The sequence below is a fragment of the Protomyctophum parallelum genome, assembly GCF_964188405.1.
Source record: "Protomyctophum parallelum genome assembly, chromosome: 8".
Lineage (NCBI taxonomy): Eukaryota > Metazoa > Chordata > Actinopteri > Myctophiformes > Myctophidae > Protomyctophum > Protomyctophum parallelum.
In genome coordinates, this window is record NC_139703.1 from 51191565 (window position 1) to 51214816 (window position 23252).

At 42.8% G+C, this 23252-nt stretch overlaps 2 protein-coding genes across 2 annotated transcripts; both read right to left on the reverse strand.

Moving 5' to 3' along the window:
- Positions 1 to 2826: 2826 nt before the first annotated feature.
- On the reverse strand, positions 2827 to 8516 carry LOC310862861 (major intrinsically disordered Notch2-binding receptor 1-like; the record flags this gene model as incomplete). Its single annotated transcript, XM_083770968.1, has 4 exons — positions 8392 to 8516; positions 4625 to 6674; positions 3898 to 4116; positions 2827 to 3021 (listed from the first exon to the last, which is right to left on the reverse strand). Exons 2-4 carry the CDS (start codon positions 6662 to 6664, stop codon positions 2827 to 2829), a joined length of 2454 nt encoding a protein of 817 aa, XP_083627094.1. The 5' UTR covers positions 6665 to 6674; positions 8392 to 8516.
- A 1161-nt stretch (positions 8517 to 9677) lies between these two features.
- Positions 9678 to 23003, reverse strand: evc (EvC ciliary complex subunit 1). The gene is made up of 20 exons (XM_083770946.1): positions 22535 to 23003; positions 22243 to 22356; positions 21880 to 21969; positions 20267 to 20490; positions 19672 to 19756; positions 19450 to 19548; positions 18561 to 18701; positions 17894 to 18058; positions 17547 to 17763; positions 15698 to 15843; positions 14992 to 15090; positions 14442 to 14654; positions 14195 to 14304; positions 13027 to 13237; positions 12601 to 12816; positions 12332 to 12467; positions 11731 to 11833; positions 11229 to 11355; positions 10047 to 10145; positions 9678 to 9837 (listed from the first exon to the last, which is right to left on the reverse strand). Exons 1-20 carry the CDS (start codon positions 22712 to 22714, stop codon positions 9691 to 9693), a joined length of 2922 nt encoding a protein of 973 aa, XP_083627072.1. The 5' UTR covers positions 22715 to 23003; the 3' UTR covers positions 9678 to 9690.
- Positions 23004 to 23252: the final 249 nt, after the last annotated feature.

A 23252-nucleotide genomic window follows, 5' to 3' on the forward strand; every position in this document is an offset into this window, starting at 1 on the left:
TCTTTGAAGGCCTGTCATTTTGAATGCATCAGAGAAGGGAGGCCTGGCCATAAATCTGCTCCACCTACTGTCATGGTCCACCTCCAAGTGTGTGTGTGTGTGTGTGTGTGTGTGTGTGTGTGTGTGTGTGTGTGTGTGTGTGTGTGTGTGTGTGTGTGTGTGTGTGTGTGTGTGTGTGTGTACGTGTGTACGTGCGTGCAGTCATGCAGTGTTGGTTAGTGTGTTTTGTATTCACACTGCATCTCAGTGCTGCAAGTCCATTAGAGTCGATTTGAGATAATAGTGGCCAGTCAATATGGGCTCTCTGTCTTGATCAATTATTCAACTCTATATATGCACATTATTTCACTGTCTGAAACTTATTTTTACGCCAACCATTGCTTGCCTTGCTTCTCTTGGACTGACAACTCATCTCTCTCTCTCTCTCTCTCTCTCTCTCTCTCTCTCTCTCTCTCTCTCTCTCTCTCTCTCTCTCTCTCTCTCCCTCCCTCTCTCCCTTGGCATCAAGAGTTTGAATGTGCTGCCAAAAGTAATCCGGGAAATCATTATTGTTGTGAAATAGAGCAGTTCCTCTCAGAAGATAATTGTTTTTACCTAAATGTTTCTGATGGCCCCATGATACAATTAGTTTTTAATTCATTATTAATGAGGCCAAATAATTGGAACATGTACACCTGACAAATCTATTTTTTCAGACTATTAAAGGACCATGTCACCCATTTTCAACCTGTCTTTACATAATTGGGCCTCTCTAATGCTCATTATGAGATGCCAGTGCCACAATTTCTGCCTGTCTTAGAGGGCTGTGGACAGTTCAGAAACTTGCCTGGCTACCAGTGACATCATCGGAAGGTAGGTTTAATCATTTCAAACAAGATATCAAACCTTTTTTAAATGAATGCAAGAAAAACGGCTTCTTGTCTAAACTGCCTATAATGAGATGCAGAGTTTGTACATGAAAATTGTGCCATGTTATAATGAGCATTAGCAAGGACCAATGATATAACAGCCCCATATTTAAAAATGTCACCTTCACTATAACATTTGCATTTTGCTCAAGAGAGGCTTGCATGTTATTTTCTACCACACCTTTCTAAACTTTTATAGATTTGTCCATTATGCTGATCACACAAAACAACGTAGGCGGCTGGCCTACTACAATACTCAAACTAGGGATGGGGGGCATCATTATTCATTTCCAGGACACAAGAATGTTTTGTAAGCCCGAGTAAGTAAGTTTCAGAAACAAGCACCAGTGAATTGTGCTGACTTTAAGGTTAGGGTTTCCATCATAACGGTAATGGATCCACAAGCAGCCCCATGGGGACCACTTGGCAAACATACATCTATCTACTGTACTTAGGAAAATGCATCACAAGACCCTCTTTATCTGGACATCCTGTGGATGTTTGTATAAATAAAGTATGGGTGAAGTTTGCTGGTCTAAATAAACTAAAGTTTAAACAAGCATTATACCGCTGTCTACCTGCACTTCGGTGTACACCTCATGCATGTTCATAACATGTTTGTCTATTCTACCATAAAGAAACAAAACAAATCCACTGACAAAGTCAACGTCTTGTAAATATAAATTGCTGACTGATAAATAGTGTAAAATTATAATGTATAGCCAGAACAGGTCAAAATATGGAACTAAAAAAACATTTTAACTATAATTTGACAGGATGCCAAAATGGAACGTTACACCGTCTGACCAAACTACATTCAGCACCTCTCTGACTGTCTGTTGATACTGAGTGAGTCTAAAGGATATGTGATGGCATTATGTGTGCAGGCCATTGAAATAACTTGATTACACATTGAATCAGCATCAGCCACTCAGAGTGCTTCTTGGAAAAGGTATCTTTCCCACAATGCTTCAGAGCAAAAACATCAATGGAACTTTTTACCATCCATTTCATGAAATGTGATGGTTGGAAAGTACTCTTACCGCCAATGCAATTATAGGAGTAAACCTAAGGAAGCATAGTGTGTGTCCAATCTCACTGAGGGAGGAAATTCTCTATAAAATATTATTTTTTATTAATGTAAGTTTTAGCTGTGTAGCACGTTAGCTTAAATGAGTCACAGAAACATTCAAACTAAAACCAGGAAAAATACATTTCTGTTTGGCAAACTTCGGCATTTGTTTAAAACTAGCTTTACATTTCTTATAAAACAAGTATACACAGAGGACAACAATAAGCTTGTTAGTGTTGGCAAGGCAATGGAGTCAGGCAGTGCTCATAACTGTACATTATTCACAATGTATTTGTACCAGTGTTCGTTTTCATAAACAAGCATCAGAATGGGCATTTCTGTACTGGCTCAGTAAATCTGTTTTTGCTTTCACAGCGATGTCACAGTTATTGAATATTAGTAACTTTATGGATAGTTGAAATTTTGCAAGAACGTACGGTTTACGGTCAAATAAGAGAAATATAGGAGTGAACAAACCTGTGATGTTAATGAGATTTGTGTGCATTAGGCATTGCAGGCAAACATCATGGAAATGTGAACACTGCCCAAATTCTTCATGTTTTTGCAAAAGAGTCATACCTGATGGTGCTGCATGTGGAGTGGCAGGAAATGCATCAAATCATCAATTAATCTTGATATTGAGTCCTTGATTTGGGGGTCACAGTTTCTTATTGTATTTGTCTTAGAGTCTTATGCACTAATCTCTCTGGGTATACAGTAAGTGCATTAGAATTGTGTCCCTGGGTACAGCACTCATATGCTTGCAGATGCGAGTGGAAGGTAAACATTTCAAAAGGAAGCATATAGACAATTGTGCTACAATCAGAGCTCTGAGTGAGAGGACCTTTATGTGCCGATGGTGCAGATGGGAACGACAATGATGAGGATAATGGTCACTGCGGTGGCAATAAGCGCACCCAGCTTGCAGATCTTGACCCGACGTTGGCTGGCCTCCTTGCGCCTGAGTAGAGCATCATATCCTGGAGTATAGATGTCTTCCATCCAGAACTCCATGTTGTTGGGGTTTAGGGACTCCTGATTCTGAGGGACAGAACACAGCAATCTTTTTTTATTAGATAAGGCAGTGTAGAATCAATTGAGCGATGGCAGAGAAGGGAAAGAAATACGGTCTGCAGTCAGAGACACGTTGACAATTGACATAGACATACTGTCTGGTCAGGTATGGGCGTGTGGCCACGTGCCCTGAACATAAGGTTCTTAAAAGCTTGCCAAAGAAAAAACATTGATTCAGAGACATTAACTTCTTGCCTACATTTTCTGTCCAAGAGAGATCTCCACTGAGATATATGTTGAGAGACTAAGGCTAACCTTGATGCCTCTTTTAGAAAGAAGAAATATAGAGTAAAGCCTGATTTGGCTGAAAATAACCAATCTATGATGTATTGTAAGCTTGTAAATGTAAATCCACTATTTTCCATGTGTGACATTGGTGTGCAACAAAGTTTAAAAAACATCGTCTGCCTTACAAACCTACTGGAATTGAGAATCACCTTAATAGTCTGTAAAGAAATTCAACTTCATAAACTTCCAAAACGTGAATAAGGGCACAAAACATTTACCTTCGCCACATTTCAGTGACAGACAAGAAAAAAGGTTATATAAATAAAATGTACATGTAGACTACCTCTACCTAACTCCACAAACAACAAAGATTTCTCTGAAGTAGAGTACTCCACTATACTCCACACACTGCAGATCTGTCACCCAATGAAGGCAATCAAACAAACCAACCTACTATGGACTGGTGACATGAACAATATGCCTAGTAGTGTCTAATATGTATATATTTAATATAAACTCGATAGGGGCTTTTGAAACAAGACTATAGGAAACATACTGTATGTGTGCATGCATGTATTTGTGTATTATGGAAAGGAAACTTGAGATAAGTAATACCTGAAGGTTCATAGGGGAAATCCGTGACTCTCTCTCATCTACGGTCCAGACTTGTCTCCCCCTTCCCTCTGCCAGTCTGGGGTCCATGATCTTCCCAGAGGCCATCCCTCCAATCAGACTGCTCTCCTTCTGCCCAAACAGGCCTGAGTTAAATACTTGGTCCATCAAACTCTTGGGCTTCTGGGAGAGCAGGTTAGTTGTGCTGTTTAAATGGTCCATCTAGATTAGAAAGTAGTGGGATAAATAATCAACCTAAATCTTTTGTTAAAGAAACATAAAATAGCTATAACATGAGCTGCAACCAAATACACCAGCCCCTCACAGCAGTGATATTAAAAAACTGCATAATAGGGTTACTTCTCTGCAGTTCAAACCAGTCAAAACAACAATTATCTTGAACAAAATATGGCAAGGCGGTCTAACCACATAATTACAAATGTCTGCTGCAGCGGACTAATTACGCATCTAACATATTTAGTGGTTTGAGCCTCCCATATGAACACAAGGTCAGTGGAATCAGTGATTGTACATTGCTCTGATACCCTATCATCTATCCTTATACCTATCCAATGTTTTTGGATGTATACTTGTACACACACACACACACACACACACACACACACACACACACACACACACACACACACACACACACACACACACATTTGCTTTGCCCTCTTATTAAAGTCAAATATAACATTTATTTCACAGAATGGAAGGATCCTACCTGTCCTATTTTCCCTTGAGACATTTTGCTGTCTGTACTTATTGAGAACGATACTGGCCAGTCTCGTGCAGAGGTTGACATGGATGTTGTTGGATGTTGTGAATCCAGACTACTCTTCTCCTTCTTGGACTGGGATTTGGCCGCCCGACGCAGCGATGCATCCCTCTTACCCTCCTTAATGCCTTTAGAATCAATCTGACCCTTGCTGCCGTCTGTTTGAACCCCAGAAGTGTTCCATCGGCTCCATTCCAGACTACTAGTGCTGGTTGCTGGGTACAGATGCCCAGACACAGACAGAGGTTGAGGGTCTGATATCTCTGATCCAGGGGTCACAGGGTGGCTGCTAAAGGAAGAAGCACCAGCACTGAGAGGCTCCAGCCAGCGGCCCCCTGTGTGTCCTCCTCCACCTCCGGCACCTCCCACGATGGGCTGCTGGATCTTGTCGTCCAGTCGCTGTACGGTGGAAAGCACCCGGCCGATCTCTGTCTTGACATCGGTCAGTGACTCCAGCTGCCGTTCAATCTGGCTCATCCGGAGCAGCAGCTTGCAGACACTGGCCTTAATGCCGTCGTCGCTGCTCTCCAGTGAGTGGAAGAGCCGCTGGAGCTGTCCGAGGCGGCCGCGCCGAGCCTCAGGAGTGTCCTGGTTGATAGACGCGGCCCCGTCGTTGTGGTGCAGGACACCGGTAGAGCCGCACATGCTCATATCGTCCAAGAAACGGAAGATAGCACTGATGTCGTCCTCGCCAAACTCGGGGTCGTCCAATGAGGTCATAAACGAGAGCCGGTCAGCCTGGACTATGCTCCGGAGAAGCCGGGGGTCCGGAGGGTCTGTTTGGGTTCCCTGAGCCCTGAATCCATCAAGTACATTAAACACTCCACTACCCCCATAATCCCCTCCCATGGAAGCCCCCAAAATGCTGATGGCTGGGGTTGATCGCCTTGGGGGCTGGTTCCCTGGTGACTCCATTCCTAGCCCCATTGTTCCCTGGGATATGCGGTCTTCCAGACTGTGACTCTTGCTGTTCCAGATCGACTTTGGGGTCTTAGAGGGTTGAAGGTGGCGGGGAGACAACTCTGGTTGTGAGCCTGGCCCAAAGTATGTAGAGTCCTGCAGATCATCTAGGCTCTCATGTTTGGCCCGGTGCTCTGGTGAACGGCGGCCTGGTGTGGGTGAAGCATAAGGGTTGTGGAGCGTCTCAAAGCTGTGATTGTCAAAGGAATTCTGCCCTATGCCAGGACTAGGAGACTCACTACTAACAGTCAGCTGTGGTATGAGTGGCGGCTGGTTGTGGAAGTCCTTCTTGAAGATGTTTCTCTTCTGAGCAGAAGATCCCTCATGCTCAGGTTCGAAAACTTCCATCTGCGCAGAATCTCCACTAGACTCACTGTCCGTCTCTAAAGGCAGGTAGATGTTCTTCATAGTCTGGCTGGGGATCTGACCACCAGGGAACAGAGGTGTGTTGTGAGGCCAATCAAAAGACACAGCCCTTGACCTTGTCCTGGCCGGAGGGGAGGATACGAGAGAGATCGGATCAGGAGGAAGACTTCCTCGCTTGCGACTCGAGTAACTTGACTTGGGGTAGAGCAAATGCTGATCAATAGGCCAGCTGTCAGAGTCTGAGAGGGCACGTGCCTTTTCCTGTCCAACGAAGCTCTGCTGATTGACTCCGTGCAGAGAGGGACCTGGGGATTGGTTGACGGGGAGGATTACCTGGGCTCTCATTGGCTGGCTTTCGTCGAGCGCCACGCCTGTCATCTGAATGAGATTGAACATGGTTACAATATCAGCGGCCACGCCTATGGGTGATAACCCCAGTCCTCTGCTTGTAACCCTGTCTCGGAAAAGAGTAGCAGGGAAACAAGGGTCTTGGCTGGCTGCAGCAAACAGCAGGCTTCTTAGCTCTATGAGGTGGGCCAGATCAAAGCGGGTACTGACCATACGGCAGAGGTCCTGGAAAGTAAGCCAATGCCGCATGTTGGACAGCTCTTCCAGAATCCCTAGAAGTACTAAGGGATATTCCTGTTGAAAGCTGGCCATGGCTGCTCTCCTGGAAGGGAACACAAACTGTTGTCAGGAAGGATTCAGTCTGTTATATAGTAAAAATTAAGAATTAATGTTGATAACTATCAAAATTTGAAAAAAAGACTGTCACTACACATAAGGATTCATTTTATGACTCAAATGTTTATTCCTTTTTTCAAAATGTACACAGAAAAAAGGAGATTAAAATGTAAATAAATGAATCAGACATATAGCCTATAGCCTACAAATAGACAACCAATGAAACAAAACCAAGACAAAACGTAAATACAAAATACCAAACTATACAGAAAAAAATACAATAGGCCTACAATACAAACAATACAATAAATAAAATAAATAAAAGGAAGATATGCCAGGCTGCCTATATTTATCCTCCTCTTGTCTTCATCAAAGTTCTGTAAGGTGCTGAATAATGATGCCATAAAATATAAATTATGTGACATTTTATTTTTGATTTGATTTCAAGACCTCATTCTAGATAGCCTATTTAGACAAATATAGGTCTACTTGAATAACCAGTTTGAGTGGGTGACAATTAGACAGCATTTAGGCTATCAGTTATTAAAATTTGAGACTGAAACTATAGTCAAAACATATGAAAACCATGCAGCCATCAGGAGTGAGAGTGTACAGTAGACATGTTCATCTCCGACAGAAAAGGGCCTTTTTGAGTCAGTATTCAGAGAGCGACCTTATTTTGGAACCTTAAAATAACTGACCATCTGATCTGATGACGGCGTTCCATGCGCACCTAGCTGCGTCACTCACTGAGTCACAACACAGAACTTTAAATTTATACATTGATTTATAATGACAAAATCCCCACATTCGTTAATTTGTGGAACATAAACGATGGAAATCAAAGATAGTGCTGCCTTTAGTGCCTTACAAACTGTGTGCAATGTAGATCAAGACGCAATTAGCCTATAGCCTACCTAGGTCTAGCCCTGGAACATGACTGCCATGATAATTATCATGACAGTCATGCAGTAACTTTGCCCTGTTTTTTGCAGCCGCTGCATTTACAAGATTTCCGTATATTTAAACATTCAGATTTCAAATATAAAGTACTCACAAAGTTTCCCACGGGTGTTAGTTAGTAGCAGCGCGAGCGATTAGAATTGCTGCGTCCCGCGTTCTTTAATAAAATGCATTTTTGTCCGAGCTCTCCGGCTACTTTTTTCAAACGGGGTTCGTTTGGGAAATCCACAGTTGCACACCGAGAGCGCACTCGCCTATTAGTCTGTATTGGCAGGGCGGTCAGCGTACCTATATCGAACACACCGAGTGCCACCATCCTCCCGACCGATAGGGGCGCGTAGTTGAAAGCCAATGGCAAAATAACACCTCGGATAAAAATGCTTTTTATTAAACAACGCGGGATGCAGAAATTCTAATCGCTCGCGCTGCTACTAACTAACACCCGTGGGAAACTTTGTGAGTACTTTATATTTGAAATGCGAATGTTTATATATTTTAATTATTTGTAAATGTAGCGTCTGCAAAGACCAGGGTGAAGTTACGTCATGACCCTCGTATGAATACGAGGGTCATGTTTACAGGGCTAACCTAGGTCCTATGTGCGCCTTGATCTGCGCTGATATAAAACAAAATCCGATACGTGTGTGATGTGTCTGCTATCAACTGTAGCCTATTGCAGGACGTCTCTAATCAGTAGCTGTATAGTGGAAATAAACGGGATGGCTTTTTTTCCCACTTACCTGTTTCTTGGGAGTTAGACTCCAATATAGCCGAGCGTGTCCCTTAAGATTAAATCCTGTGTTCTATATTAATATCGAGACCATGTTACGCCAGATAGATCGAGTCCGGAGCATCTTAGCTTCTTGTGTTTCTTGGTGGGCTTCTCTGTTTGAAGCAGCTACTATCCTACAGCCCAGGCAGAGGAGAGAATTAGAAACGAGGTCATCTTCTTCCCACAAGTCCCTGCAGTCTCCTAAGGGACAGCTAACTACATCCAAACGGTTTCCCTCAATGTCTATCTTCAACTACACTCGCAAAGTCAACACCTAGAAGGTCTATCTAATTTATAAATTACATTTTACACATTGCTACGAGACAACATTTTTGGTGAGTGCTCTATGTCCAAAAGCACAACTGGCATTAAGTTTGCATATGGACAAAGGGTGGATTAAGAATGAATGCTTTCAAATTGAGGGTCCTATATAAATCTTCACTGTGCTGACAGTAAACCGTAAGGCCTGTTACTTTGGCGCCTGCACGCCGTCAACTGTCCGCCAGTCTGTTCTGCCCAGAGCCGTCACCATTACCCTGCATTATCATCCATAAAAGACATACTTAAAACCCCATTAGAGGAAGAGAAAGGCAAGGCTTTCATCCCTGAGTACTAGCACTCTGGCACAATCAGACTGGACATCAACAAATCACCCCACGGGTCAGAGAGGAACACATCCATCAGACATGTAGGCCTACTGGGGAATCAATACAGTGAGTGAGCCGTGGCATGGAGGACAAAGTGGGCGTAGGAGAAGAATTATGATTTGTTACTGTCTAGCAATCCATATGGTGTCAACAGACACTGACTTAAAGTGACTAATGCATGCATCCTGGGAGATAATCCAGTTTGTATAGGTGAAGCCTCGTACAGTACAGAGATTTATGCTGCACAATTTGTCAGAATTGTTATTGAGATCATTTCTATTGTACCAACAATATTTCTTAATCTGCAAAAAAAAAGATTGTTAAGTAAAAAAGTGTTTTATTTATTTATTTATTTTTTACAAAATATGAGAACTGGAAACATGCATCATGGTATAATAGAAAAGAGATGGAATCATTCATAATACAAACACAAAAACTACAGATACAGCTTTCTTACACTCTACCATCATTAATAAACAAGGATCAACGACTATCAATCATCAAAATCAGGAGTTCCTTAAAATTCCACAAAGAATTTAGCACACACACACACAACATTGTATGCACGCGCACACACACACACACACACACACACACACACAAAAAGAAGCTTAAACACTTCATTTAAGCTGAGATTCCCGCTCTCTTTTTCTCTTCTGCATTGGTTTTACAGCTGGAGTTACAGTCGTTGGAGTCAGTGATGGATTCAGGGCTGGGTCCAGGAGTGGATTCAGCGCCAGCAGGTTCAATACATTAGGACTCTCATCATCACCTGTGGAATCATCGCACAAAAGAAACTGAGGTGAGCATACAGATGGCTTCAACTTGCTGTTGTTGCTGGAAGATGTTTGACCATTTTGTCATTTCCCAGGGCAATGGTTACAAACAGGATGTTCAACAAAGGTTGGAAAGTTCAGGACAGCTGTACGGTATATAAATCTGTGCATCAGCACATACAGTAACTGCTGCTTCCTTTACCGGTGTTGTCCTCCTGACTGCTGGGTTCTGGGTCTGGACAGTGGAGAGGTACTCTGGCCAAGGCAGCCAACTCCGCCATAAAGGGTCCTTCTGCTTCCTGATGGACACAACACCACAGAGGCAAAATCTGGGCATTACTATGGATCTACTTCATGTTATATTGATGAGATAAATGTGTATTGATCCCTGGGGTGAATTTCATATAGTAGCAACAGGTTAAGAGTAAGGAGAGGTCAGGTACAGGTAAGAGTTAAGGCCTGATTCTACTTGCCGCAATCCGTGTAGCGGCGAGGGAGGGTCAGCAGACAAGAGGACACGGCGCGGTTCTTATTGTACTACAATTGGGTGCAACAGTTAATCAAACTGATCTGTTTATTTTAATATAATACAAAATCATCTCTAATTTAATTAAACTGGTGTCTAGCAACACACACCACCTACGCCACACTGCCAATCTGACATGTCTAGTCTGGGTCATAGTGTCGGGGACAGGTGGCGGTGGTGGCTCAGGGGTAGAGTGCCTGGATGGTAACCGTAAGGTTGCCAGTTCGAACCCGGGCTCCCCCAGAGTTACTGTCGAAGTGTCCTTGAGCAAGACACTGAACCCCTAATTGCTCCCGATGTGCTAGTTGGTGCCTTGCATGGTTTCCGCTGCCATCGGTGTATGAATGTGTGTGTGAATCGGTGAATGTAATGCACAATCTCTGTAAAGCGCCTTGGATAAAGGTGCTATATAAATGCACCATTTACCATTTACCATTTTGTCAGAGTACCAGGATGTACCCAACTGTCTGTGTCCCTGCTTTTGTGCCCATATATGGACATTTGTTAGCCTGGGTTCCAGCCTGAATCACTGTGTTTTGTCACTGTGTAGATTCACGGAACACAGCGTTTCAGACTGGAACCCAGGCTAGAGATTTGTCCCTTTTACTCCCATACTGTATAATATACAGTATGGGCTTTCCATATACAGTGTATATGGAGATCTCTGATATGCCCAAATCGCCGGGCTGTTCTGGACATGGACGTGAGCTGGTGATGAAATCTACATAATATGATGCTAGCGGACTCTTGGGGCTGCGCACGCACACGCACACGCACACGCACACGCACACGCACACACACACACACACACACACACACACACACACACACACACACACACACAGTACTTCCTTACCACTAACTGTTCTTTAACTTTGTCCATGGCTTGATCCTGGGTGACCTTTTTTCGCCTCAACATCTCACACATCACTTCCTGTTCCATCTCATACTGCTCCAACACCCTCCGTTTGTGGACTTCAACCCTTCAGAAAAGAAAGTCTGCTCAGTTAACATATCGTTGCTGATGGAGGGAAACATTTTATCTCCATTATGTTTTTCTTTCCGTGTAAAGTAATGCCCTACTACTTCATCAGACTACAGTGTCACACAAAAGTAGCAAGAATAGAAGATCTACAAGCTCATAATGCTCGTTGTGAGCTTGGTAATCTGCTAGTTTTCAATAAAAATAAATAAAAAAAGAACGTAAAATGGTTAAGTCTGTGTGTGGGTCTTAGACATATTGAACCAATGAAAAGTATAAACTTTTTGTCCTTTTGACAAAAAGTTGTCTTTTTGTACATACAAGGTTCCGACAGCGATGATGTGTAGGAATTTCTGGAAATAGAGTTTTGTTGTACCTCTGCTGAAACTCAGTGGATGTGGGCTTTCTGCCCCAGTTAGCCAGTTCTCTGAGCAGGGCTTTGTTGAGCTGATTGTTGCTCTCCTGTCTCTCAATCTCCTCTGGATAATGTCACACATATAGGACAAACATACAGTACCATTTCTCTGGATAATGTCACACATAATTATAGGACAAACATACAGTACCATTTGAAAGAATGTTTGGAATTCTGTCTGCTCCAAATTTTATATATATGCCTATTGCCCAACAGTTGGCAAAAATAACACAATACACTGAATACAGCATTGGATATAATACTATTATAGATGCTCAAAGGTACTTTAATCATTGTTCAGTTTTCCAAAGGCATTAAGGACCTAAACACAAATAACATACAGATAAAGAAAAGCTAGAGATGGATATATTTCAATATTTAAAGTGGTTACATTTTACATTCAAATGCAAAATAAAAAGGGTATGCTTCTAAGCTATATTTATTCCATAAACTACTTTTATCTTGTGTTGAGCAATGTCTTAAGCAAGGGCTTAAATACCAGAAGTTTGCGCATATGGATGTGCATGCATATAATTTAATTTGAGCTCAGTGATCCTCTCACCTCTGCTTATATTTGATTGATCCTGTTGTAGTTTTCTGGTAGCGTCCTGTATATTGGAGTAGTAGCTTTGGACTATTGCACAGAGGGAACCTTTGGTCACATACACACTCTCAGAGGCCACCTCTGTCAGGTGACACTACAGTGAGAAAAAAAGAGTAACTTGTTTTCTAAAATACAAGCAATCATTGTATGTTCATTTATTTGAAGGGAGGCGAGGAAGATCATTATCAAGCAGGATTATCATGGCATGATGGAAACTGGACTCCTACCTTCCAGCCTTGGTCTTTTTGCGGGGCGGTCTGTGACTTAGCGGCCATCAACTGCCAGATGGCATAGCTGAGGGTGTGGCCCAACAGCAACTGGGCATGACTCTGTAATAGCTCTACCCCGGTTTCCAATTCAGACAGAAACTCCTGCTGGAAGCTGTGGTCCACCAATTGTCTCTCTGGGTCCAGGTGTCTCTCTGCTAGACTAGCACTGCTGTCCTGTTATCGGCACGAGGAAACGTTACAGTATAGTCTACCACGCTTTTGACCACGTATCAAAAATAACAGTGACTTCATTAGAAAGCTAACATCCATCCTCTTTTCGTGTCTGATTGTCAGTTATGTCTAGTACATAACTCACAATCACCAAGTAAATGAGTGTTCAGTTGAAAGGCCTGTTATTTAGTAAATGTGCAAATTTTTACCCACCTTGTTCTGAGCTTTTGGACTTGAACTGGTAGTCTGGCTTTTACTGTGATCCTCTAGCAGCAAGGCTCTGAAATCGGCCCGTGAGAGCATCTTCAGCTTGGAAAGCCTCATCTCCTTCAGCACTTGCAGACAGAAGTGCCTGGTCACGAAGTGTCTTTGCACTGCCACGACCATGTGTTCATGTTTCTTCTCTATCAGTATCCCCACTTGGCTGGAAAACACATTACAGTAGGCTATTACTGTACAATCATTCTGACAAATGTAAGAGGCTTTACACACCATGGCATGGGACACTTATTTGTACAATTTGCTCATACGTCAACACAATTTCTATACCTTATATCCAGTCAATGTAAACGTATCAGCGACGAGACTTCATCAAGCAAAATTGTTGAAATCAATATTATTAACACATCTAGCCAACAAATAATTGGAATAATTTAAAACTTCCACAGCCAGGTAAACAGGGGTGCATACGTTGGTTAGACAGGCATTAGTCCCACAACACCGTCGCTCCCTACTTGCGCTGCCGGATAACCCATAACCCCCACACTGGTTTGATTAACCCATTTTGACCTGAGATCAGATTCTAGAAATGTCAGTCGCTCTTCGATTTTTCAAAAATAGCAGACTTACAAGCTCGTATCGCGCCACTCGGTGGCGCGATATGAGCTTGTAGATCTGCTATTTTTCAATAGCTAAAGCATAACATGATGCCGACACCAAAACGGGTTCCCGTACAGAATGGGTTCAAACTCACCCGTGGCTCCCGACATGTGCGTCAGGTGAAAACTAACCCATGGCGGGTTAAAACTAACCCGTGGCTCCCGACTTGCGTGGCAGGTTACAACTAACCATGGCAGGTTAAAACAAACCTGTGGCTTCCTGTGAGGTTAGGTTTAGGGTTGGGTTTGTTAGGGCTGTCAATCGGATAGTCTTGCAAAGTTCCATGTAAAAATCTGATTAGAGTAAACTATGTGGTATATCTGTTACTGGTACACATTCAACTTGTGTACAAATTATATTACAAAAATAAATAGGCAGTCAGTCCCAGTCATTCCAGACTAGATGAATCTAGCCATCAACAAATGCATCAATCTAACAAGTATCAGTTAGACCTAGATGTTAGAACTAGCACTATGTGATAAAAGAGGCCTCCCAAACTCACCTGTTGAGGGCGTAGCTCTGCCTGACTACCATGGCTTGGAGGATCTTCATTTGTTGTTCCCCCAGATGTCTAAGGCAAGACAGCACCAGAGCTGTCTCCTCACACCATACCTATCATCATCATACATACATGGGAGTTTTCCTAAATCATTTTGATATGATATAAACTACATAACATGAAAGCAAACTATTTTCATTCAAATTTTTAGAAATGAGATAGCTGGACTTTGAAAATACAATCAGTCTACCTGTCCATCCTGATCCAGGTGAACCCTCATGTCTTCCAGTTGCCGGCTGGTCGTGGACTCTGACTGCTGGAGCTGTGAAATCAGCTCCTCCTCTAGATCCAACCACAGCTTCTCACAGTGCTCCACAGGCAGCTCGGACTGGGCTGGGAGAGCGTTGAGGAACACCTCCTTGCCTAGCTCCCCAAGTTTCTTTGACCAGGACGAGTGGAGCTTCTGGGGACACATAAGTGATACCATGAGACCAATGCTAGACAGACAAGCACACATAATGCAAACACCATTAACCCATTCTGACCGGGCACCCATTTTGGTGTTAGCATCATGTTGTGCTTTACCTATTGAAAAATAGCAGATCTACAAGCTCATATCGCGCCACCGAGTGGCGCGATACGAGCTTGTAGGTCTGCTATTTTTGAAAAAAATCGAAGAACGACTGACATTTTTAGAATCTGATCTTAGGTCAGAATGGGTTAATCAGACCAGTGTGTGTCCAGTGGAAACCTCGTATGAATCTGATCCCAGGTCAGAATGGGTTAAAAGGTCACCATACCCTCCATAGGTCACAGAGAGCTTCAGCCACTCTGTCGTCCTGTTGGAGCTCCAGGTCGTTGCTCTGCTGCTGATGTTTCAACATCAGCTCTTGGTAGACCTGGAGGACAGGTTCAGTTCAGTCGTATGTTAATTGCACCATTGCAATTCATTTATTGGATACTCTTTAGATAGAATAGTAGAGACAGAAAAATGAGGGAATGGGCAACGCAGGTCTCCAGCTGTTTTCGAACCCAGGGCGTGGTGATTATGTGATTGACACACTTTCAACCTGTTTCTAAACTGAATTTGTGGCAGGGGGCTAAAGTCACAGTCCTGAAAAGGACCAAAAATACACTATTCTAAAACGGGTAGTCCAAATACTTCATTCTGATTGGCTGGTTACCGTCACGTGACCGGTGTAAATTTCACCGATAACCCACTCCTTCAATCACTTTGTATCAAACTGCAGCCTTGTAGCTGAACTGGGGAAGGGGAGCGCTTGATTGCTTTACAAACACATGCCGTGCGGGCGTCTAAGCACCGCCCGGCTCATATGACTGTGAATGTGTGGCTCCAGGCAGCCCCGTAAATACATCAAGCGCTGGGAGTCGGGTCTGCCTACGCTCCCAGGCAGTGTAAAATACCCGGTAACCTGAGACCTCTCGTGGCTTATTGCTTAAATAAACCCTGTTCAATGCTGTGAGATAGAGGGAGAGGTTATTTACCTTGAGGAAGTGTTGTGGGTTATTATCGGTTGTTGAACCCAAGACACAACTCTTTTCCTTCACTTGGCTCCTCTGAAGCTTCCTCCTCTTTGACTCTGTCTTCCTGCACTTGTCACTCACCAACTCCTTTGCCTTTCTTATGCACTCTAGGACAAATTTATAGTGGGTATAGGTTTTATACACCGATTAACAACATTGCTGGAGCAGGTTAGGGTTATTTCATGCATGACGCATGAGTCATATACACCCCCAGCTGTATTCAGATTAAGTATGGCTTCCTTCTACACTAGATCTAGCCTGGTTAATAAACCAGACCGAATCAGCCGTTGGCAAAAATAAATTGCCTGCCGGCGGATTTCGGTCTGGAGAGGCTCAATTGTACGCCCATTTCCTACACCAGAGAATGTGGGCGGCCAATCGGGACACGGTATGAAATATGGGCGGGCTTTGGTACAGTGACTTTCAATGCTTGAGACCTTTGACTGACAGTAGGTCTGACCAATTGCGTCAAAGAGAAAATGTTTCCCTGGAAATGAAATCCAAGCTGAGCCTCCCCAGACTAATATCCCGCGGTCCGTGCGATATTAGTCTGGTTTATTAACCAGGCTACACTAGATCTAGTTCATAGTCTTGCATCACTCAAAGGTTAAACTGAAATTCAATGACTTGCTTTGGACCCATGATAAGTAATATAAGTTCTGCATCTTATTTGTAATCAGACATAAAGCCAGCCAGTAAGAAGTTACACAGTAGTTTGAATTTTGATGACCCCACTCCCAGTCTTCCTGCCTTGTCTTGCCTGGTGTGCGCAGACTGTCACCACACTAGGACATGCACACAAGCAGCCTGAACACTGCATTGTGATTAACTGATTATGGCCTCGTTCACGAGGCCGCTCTTACGCATAGTTTTGTTTTGTGTGACTATTACATATTATATGAATTCAATACGGCGCCATGTTATTATTTCTACTCTGTGGTACCTCTCTCTTAAGCCCATACCACACCAGTTGCAACTCCTTGCAGCAAAACAGTTATAAGGTCAACCACACCAATGCAACTCCTAACAACTGCCATTGGGGATAATGGTTGCAAGAAGTCGCATGTTGGAAGGAGTTGCATGGCGAATCATTGGTGCGGTTTGGGTTTTACACGGCCACTTTTGGTTATTATTGGTTACAATATTAACCCATTCTGACCGGGCACCCATTTTGGCATCATGTTATGCTTTAGCTATTGAAAAATAGCAGATCTACAAGCTCGTATCGCGCCACCGAGTGGCGCGCTACGAGCTTGTAGGTCTGCTATTTTTTGAAAGATCGAAGAACGACTGACATTTTTTAGAATCTGATCTCAGGTCAGAATGGGTCAATCAGACCAGTGTGTGTCCAGTGGAAAACTCGTATGAATCTGATCTCAGGTCAGAATGGGTTAAATGTCAGTACAGGCATGGTGTTCAGTCAGTGCAAACTTGACCTTATTTTAGGGAACAAAAGAGGGTTCCCAGAAAACGGTCTATTTTCAGAAAGTAGCTCGTTTAAGTTTGAGAACTAGGCTATATAGGCTACTCTCACTTGAGACGCTGCCACAGAAGGTGGGAGTGCTCTAGTCCGGGGGTTCTCAAAGTGGGGTTCAGGGACCCTCAGGGTTCCTGGAGGAGGTTCCAAATGGACCTTTACAGGTCTGTAACTCTGAGACTGTACACATGGAACCAAATGGACCGTTGTGGCTACATTTGGTTCCAGTTGTACTGTACACTTTCAGAGTTATGGGGTCCTTGAAGTTGAAAACATTTGAGAACCACTGTTCTAGGCGTTACATTTACATCCAAGCTCTGTTCTCTTTGTTACCCTCATTGCACTGCTGAACGGCCCCAGTCAGAGCAGCCTGCAGGTCTGATAGAGTCTTCTCCATGAAGACAAAGGTCAGGTGATCGTCACTCGTCAGCTGCTCCAAGGTCCTGGCTACCAGGGCCTGCCTCAGAGACACCTCCTGTTTCAGTAAAGCAGGCTGGGATTGAAGCAGTCCCATCAACTGCTCCCACCACAGCAATCTCTGCTGGGTCCTCTGAGAGGAGGGGAAAAACAGACTTAATTGAAACAAGTTGTACAATGGAATCTAAAATAATGCAATAAACGAGGCCTGCACCACATGCCGCTGTGATCTGAATGGTATTAACCACATATAAAACATTCACTTTTAAGTCTGCTTCTTGTGTGTCACTCAAGTGTTTTTCCATCAATAGAAGAGTATGTGTGAGGGAATGAATGATCTCCTGGGCCTCATCTGTAGGCACAACGCTGGTCCTAGTGTCCAGGAGATGTTGGCACAGGGCCTCCACCTGCCTGCTGAATCCTTTGGTCTGTGAAAACACATACATACATCAAACTTTGTTATGCAATGTTTTGTCTGTGAAACAATGTTTCTAACAATGTTTTGGTCTGTGTGAAATGGAAAAACCCTGAAAGTCCCAAGACATTGTTTAATTTTGGATTTCTTTAATCCAAATGTTTCTCATGTTTATGTTTATGTTTATGTTTATTAAAGGATCCCCATTAGAGACACATGAAAGAGCCTCTAGTCTTCCTGGGGTCCTAAATAACACAAATACAATACAGATGTACAAGTAAAAATTCACATTAAAACAGGAAAAACTAAATTAAAAATACAAAAACAAATTCACATGATAAAAACTATTAATAAACTCAAATACTCAAATCAGTTATATACTTGACAAATTGGCAAGGTATCGCTTGACATTTCTTTTGAAAGTAGTTTTGTTATTTATTGTCGATAAGATGTTTTTGGGCAGAGCATTCCAGAGAATTATTGCCCTATATACAGTATACCAGTGTTTTTGGTACCATTTGAAGGCTCTGCTCTAGAAGATCTTTCTGGGCTCTCTCAATCTCCTCCAAGGTGCAAGGAGCATCTGCCTCCTGGTCCTCATTTCCATCACTACTATTCTGGGCTGTTGACACCTTTTTCTTCAATTCATCCAGTTCCTGGAATGATCATAACACACAATGAGAATTCATTGAAATTAAATAGCTTAAACGGAAAGCACAATGTTTGGGTTTTGTGATGCTATATCTTGGTTGTATCTAAGTTGTGTTCATTTCTGTGCTAAAAGGCTGTTTACCATCCATGAGGAGAATATTTGGGGATTTTTTTATTTGATCAATCATCGAATCGGTTTGTATCTGTGTACTGTATGTTTTTTGTTGTTTATGGGTCCCTCTTGAAAATGAGATGCTGCATCTCAAGGGGCTGTCCCTTCAATAAAATCTGAAATCTGAATCAATGACGCAACAGAGCAATAAATACACACGACCTATTGGACTATATACTGTATATCATGACATGATATATCATGTACTTAGATATATCATAACTAGTACACAACCCAAACATCTACCTACCAAACTGTCCTGATATGCACATCCACCCTGTTATTCAGGTGCACCGTGCAGGACAAATAGAATATCAGCATCAATAATAAAGTCATAATAAAAATAATAAAATCATCCATGACAATGGTGTAGCAATAAACATAGTGGGAGCAAGTGTAACAGAGTGCAGTGTGTATGTTTTTTTAAATACATTTTCAGCCATTAGATAGTGTATGAAAAAGGTGTGTAGTATTCATTGTACATGTATTTGTACCATACTGTTGTGTGTAATAAAGGCAAAGCCAATGACTAGACAGGTCATGAAATTCAAATAATAGATCAAATAAAGTAAACTATTTGCCTTTTCCTGCATTTGAAGAACATTTCTTGAGAATTCAGCATATTTTTTGTCTTTGGGAAAACGATGACTAAATATTATCTTCATAATTTGGAGGAATATCTGCAACAGAAAGACAAAAAGAGACCCCAAACATGAAACTCTATGAATTTAGATTAATTGTACATAATTTAATTGACTTGATATCTGTTATGATTATGTAAAAAGTAAATTCCATAGTCTCACCTGACATTTTTCTTCTTGGAGCTGAGAGCAATGCTGTTGAATATCCTGAAGGGCCAAACAGTACAAGCTGATCCTACCTTCAAACCTGGAGAAACAAGACAAGAAAATGCTAAATCCTTCTTGGAATGATTTTACTGTATTCTGAAGCCTGATCTTTTTTAAGACTGTGATTTTAAATATCAATGTGTCTAACTGTAATTTAATTGTTGTTTGCAATAAGGCAACCTAAAGGTGTGAATTATTGAGCTGCTTCATTGATTACATAATTTACTGTATACACAGACAGACAAACAAACAGACACACTCAATACAATAATTTTGGCAGCTCAACTAGTTGGCAGCTCAACTAGTTATTATAGGTTTGGTTTCTTTATCTTTGTGAGGCGGCATAGCTAAACCTATCGTTCATTTTATGAAAGAAGTGTTGATAGATCATTATATTGGGAACAAAACTGGATATTGGGCCATCCCAAATTCTCATCCTGGTGGGCGTGGCAGCCATTTTTCAAAATGGCCACTGTTCATCTAATATCCCAGTGACAATATACTCTCAGATAATTAACTAAATAATAATAATAACAACAATAAAGAATACCCAATTTGTGTCAGCGTGTGTGGGTAGTGGGAGACCCTGGTGAAGCTCTGGTTCTGTAGGCTCTTGGGGAGCAGCGAGGAGGAGATAAACTGACTGCTGTCATCATTGTCTTGCTCCTGGCTCAGAGACTCCCCGGTTGAAGAAGAGCAGGACTCATCATTGGGCATAGACGGCAGCTTGGCTTGCTCATGTATGGAGGGGTTAGATGCTCCATCTGCTAGAGGCTAGAACAAGGGACAAGGCAGGTCATCACATTTGTAAACTTTGACTGGAAACGTTGGTGGAAAAGACACCATCTATTATTACAATTGAGAAGAGCACACTTTGTGCGTGCACAACTTTGTGTGCAGTTCGGGTGGCCAAGTAATAGACTGTAATGTATGCAGACTGCGGAGTATGCAGAAGTGCTGTTTACGCCTGTACAGCATTGTGACTGTTCGCAGTTTTTCGTGTTGCGATGGACCGATTGCGGTGAGCACTGAAAAAAAAACGTGATATTTAGTGGGTTCAGGTGTATCTATGGCTGTGAATGCTGGACACTAACACAAGCCCTACAGAAATCCCTGGATGGGTGCAACACCAGAATGTTACGTGTGGTACTTTTAACATCAACAGGGACGAGCACATCACCAACAAGCGTCTGTACGGGGCATTACCAAGTGTAACAGAGAAGATAGCAGTAAGGAGGATGAGACTAGCTGGCCACTGCCACCGACACCAAGAACTCCTGGCCAAAAAGCTTGTACTGTGTGGGAACCAACACACGGGCATCGATCGAGAGGACATCCCACACCTACCTACGTGGACGCACTAAAGAAAGATGCTGGTGCAGAAAGCACAAATGAGCTGGCCAGATGACTGGAGACGCCGATGGAGGGCTCGTCTGAGGACGACATAGAGAGAGTATGGATAGTGTCTGTTGTATGGTAAATGGTGCATTTATATAGCGCCTTCATCCAAGGCGCTTTACAGAGATGCACACATTCATACACCGATGGCGGTGGAAACCATGCCAGGCACCAACCAGCAGGAGCAAGCAGGAACAGCAGCAACATCAGGAGCAATTAGGGGTTCAGTGTCTTGCTCAAGGACACTTCGACACTAACTCTGGGGGAGCCCGGGTTTGAACTGGCAACCTTACCGTTACCATCCGGCCACTCTACCCCTGAGCCACCGCCGCCTGTGGTATAGTGGTTTAACCCATTCTGACCGGGCACCCATTTTGGGGTCAGCATCATGCTATGCTTTAGCTATTGAAAAATAGCAGATCTACAAGCTCATATCGCGCCACCGAGTGGCGCGATACGAGCTTGTAGGTCTGCAATTTTTTGAAAAATCGAAGAACGACTGACATTTTTAGAATCTGATCTCAGGTCAGAATGGGTTAACTAATATCGATCTATAGTGGGTTCCTTTAGGTGGATCTATGGGGGGGTTCAGTTGTAACTATGAATCTATAGTGGGTTCAGTCTTCTATGGGGGGGTTCAGTTGTATGAATCTATAGTGGGTTCAGTCTTCTATGGGGGGGTTCAGTTGTATGAATCTATAGTGGGTTCAGTCTTCTATGGGGGGGTTCAGTTGTATGAATCTATAGTGGCTTCAGTCTTCTTACTCTGTATTTCTGGTTGATGGGGTAAACCACCCTTGCTCTCGATGCAAAAGCAGCCACATCACTGCTCACGGGCAGTTGCTTCTTATTGTCCTGGAAAATTAATAAACAGAATAGAGATTGTGACACATTAACTATAGGCTTCGTCGAGACCCCTAAGACCTGATCAATGTGTGCAATTATGTACATGTTAATGTACTATATCAACTGGTGTGTGTTAAAAAATGTATAGTTGTTACAATGGAATAGGCTGGATACACTGTTATTTCACGCTACATTAGATAGGCTACATCTACATTACCACTTTGATTGCATGTAGGCCAAACTATTCCTTGTGACACTGGAAAGAATAATAAGTCTACTTACTTTAACATTAATGGTGCCACTCTGAACCTCCTTTTTGCTGTTGCTGACACAGTCACTTTGGTTGTTGTCGACTTCTCCATCCTCTGGTTCGAACAATCTCCTCGCATTGTAACCCTATTGCAACAATACAAATCCATATTTATTTTAACCACGGTGTGCTTTTCATAGTACACAAATATGTAAAAGGGTAGCTCTGGTCCATAGCCTTCTACTGAATAGCTAGTAAAAGGGGTGGATACCAAATACCAGTAGTTATTTGTGAATGGGTATGGTAACTATGGCTTTAACTCACTTGTCTGGTTAACAGCATAGGCTTCAGGCAGAACACATACAGAAGACTAGCAGCCAAGATCCCCGATAGCACTCCACATACAGTAGCCACTGTAAGAAGTCCTGTGAATATACGCAGAGATTCTGTGAAACTGACCAATACATCCGTGGTGCATTCCGTGGTCCACTCCTGCTCTGTCATGATCTCTTGTCATGATCGAACAACAACTCCGTCAAGCAGCGGGGCGGCGTGGAAATAAATGCAACATAGCCTATTTGCATTGTTATCGTTTTGCGAATCTCCCAAAAAAACATCCAAATTGTAGTCTACGAAAACACTGGAATATCTGAAAAAAGCAGTCAAAGGTGAAGATACGTTTGCTGCCGATGTATCGGTTTTCTCATGCACATTATGAACTGAAGTCAATGCATTTCCATTAGCCTATATCAAACGATGAACAAAGTTAAACTAAAAGTAACTTTCTACGGTAACCAACAACAGATTCCATGGAGATCGCAGTAGCCAATGGAAGACTCGCGTCACCAGCAGCCTGGTTTCTATTTGCTGCCCAGAGCTCAAATCCGGTGTAATACTCGCCTACTGTATCCGGTGATTTAAAATACAAATACGCACGCACCGTTCCCATATCCGCCCGGACCGGACCAGCAACCTCCAAAGCGGATAGGGACTTCAGTTCAGTTCAGTCTACCAAATCCCTGTTACGCACATTTTGGAGGAG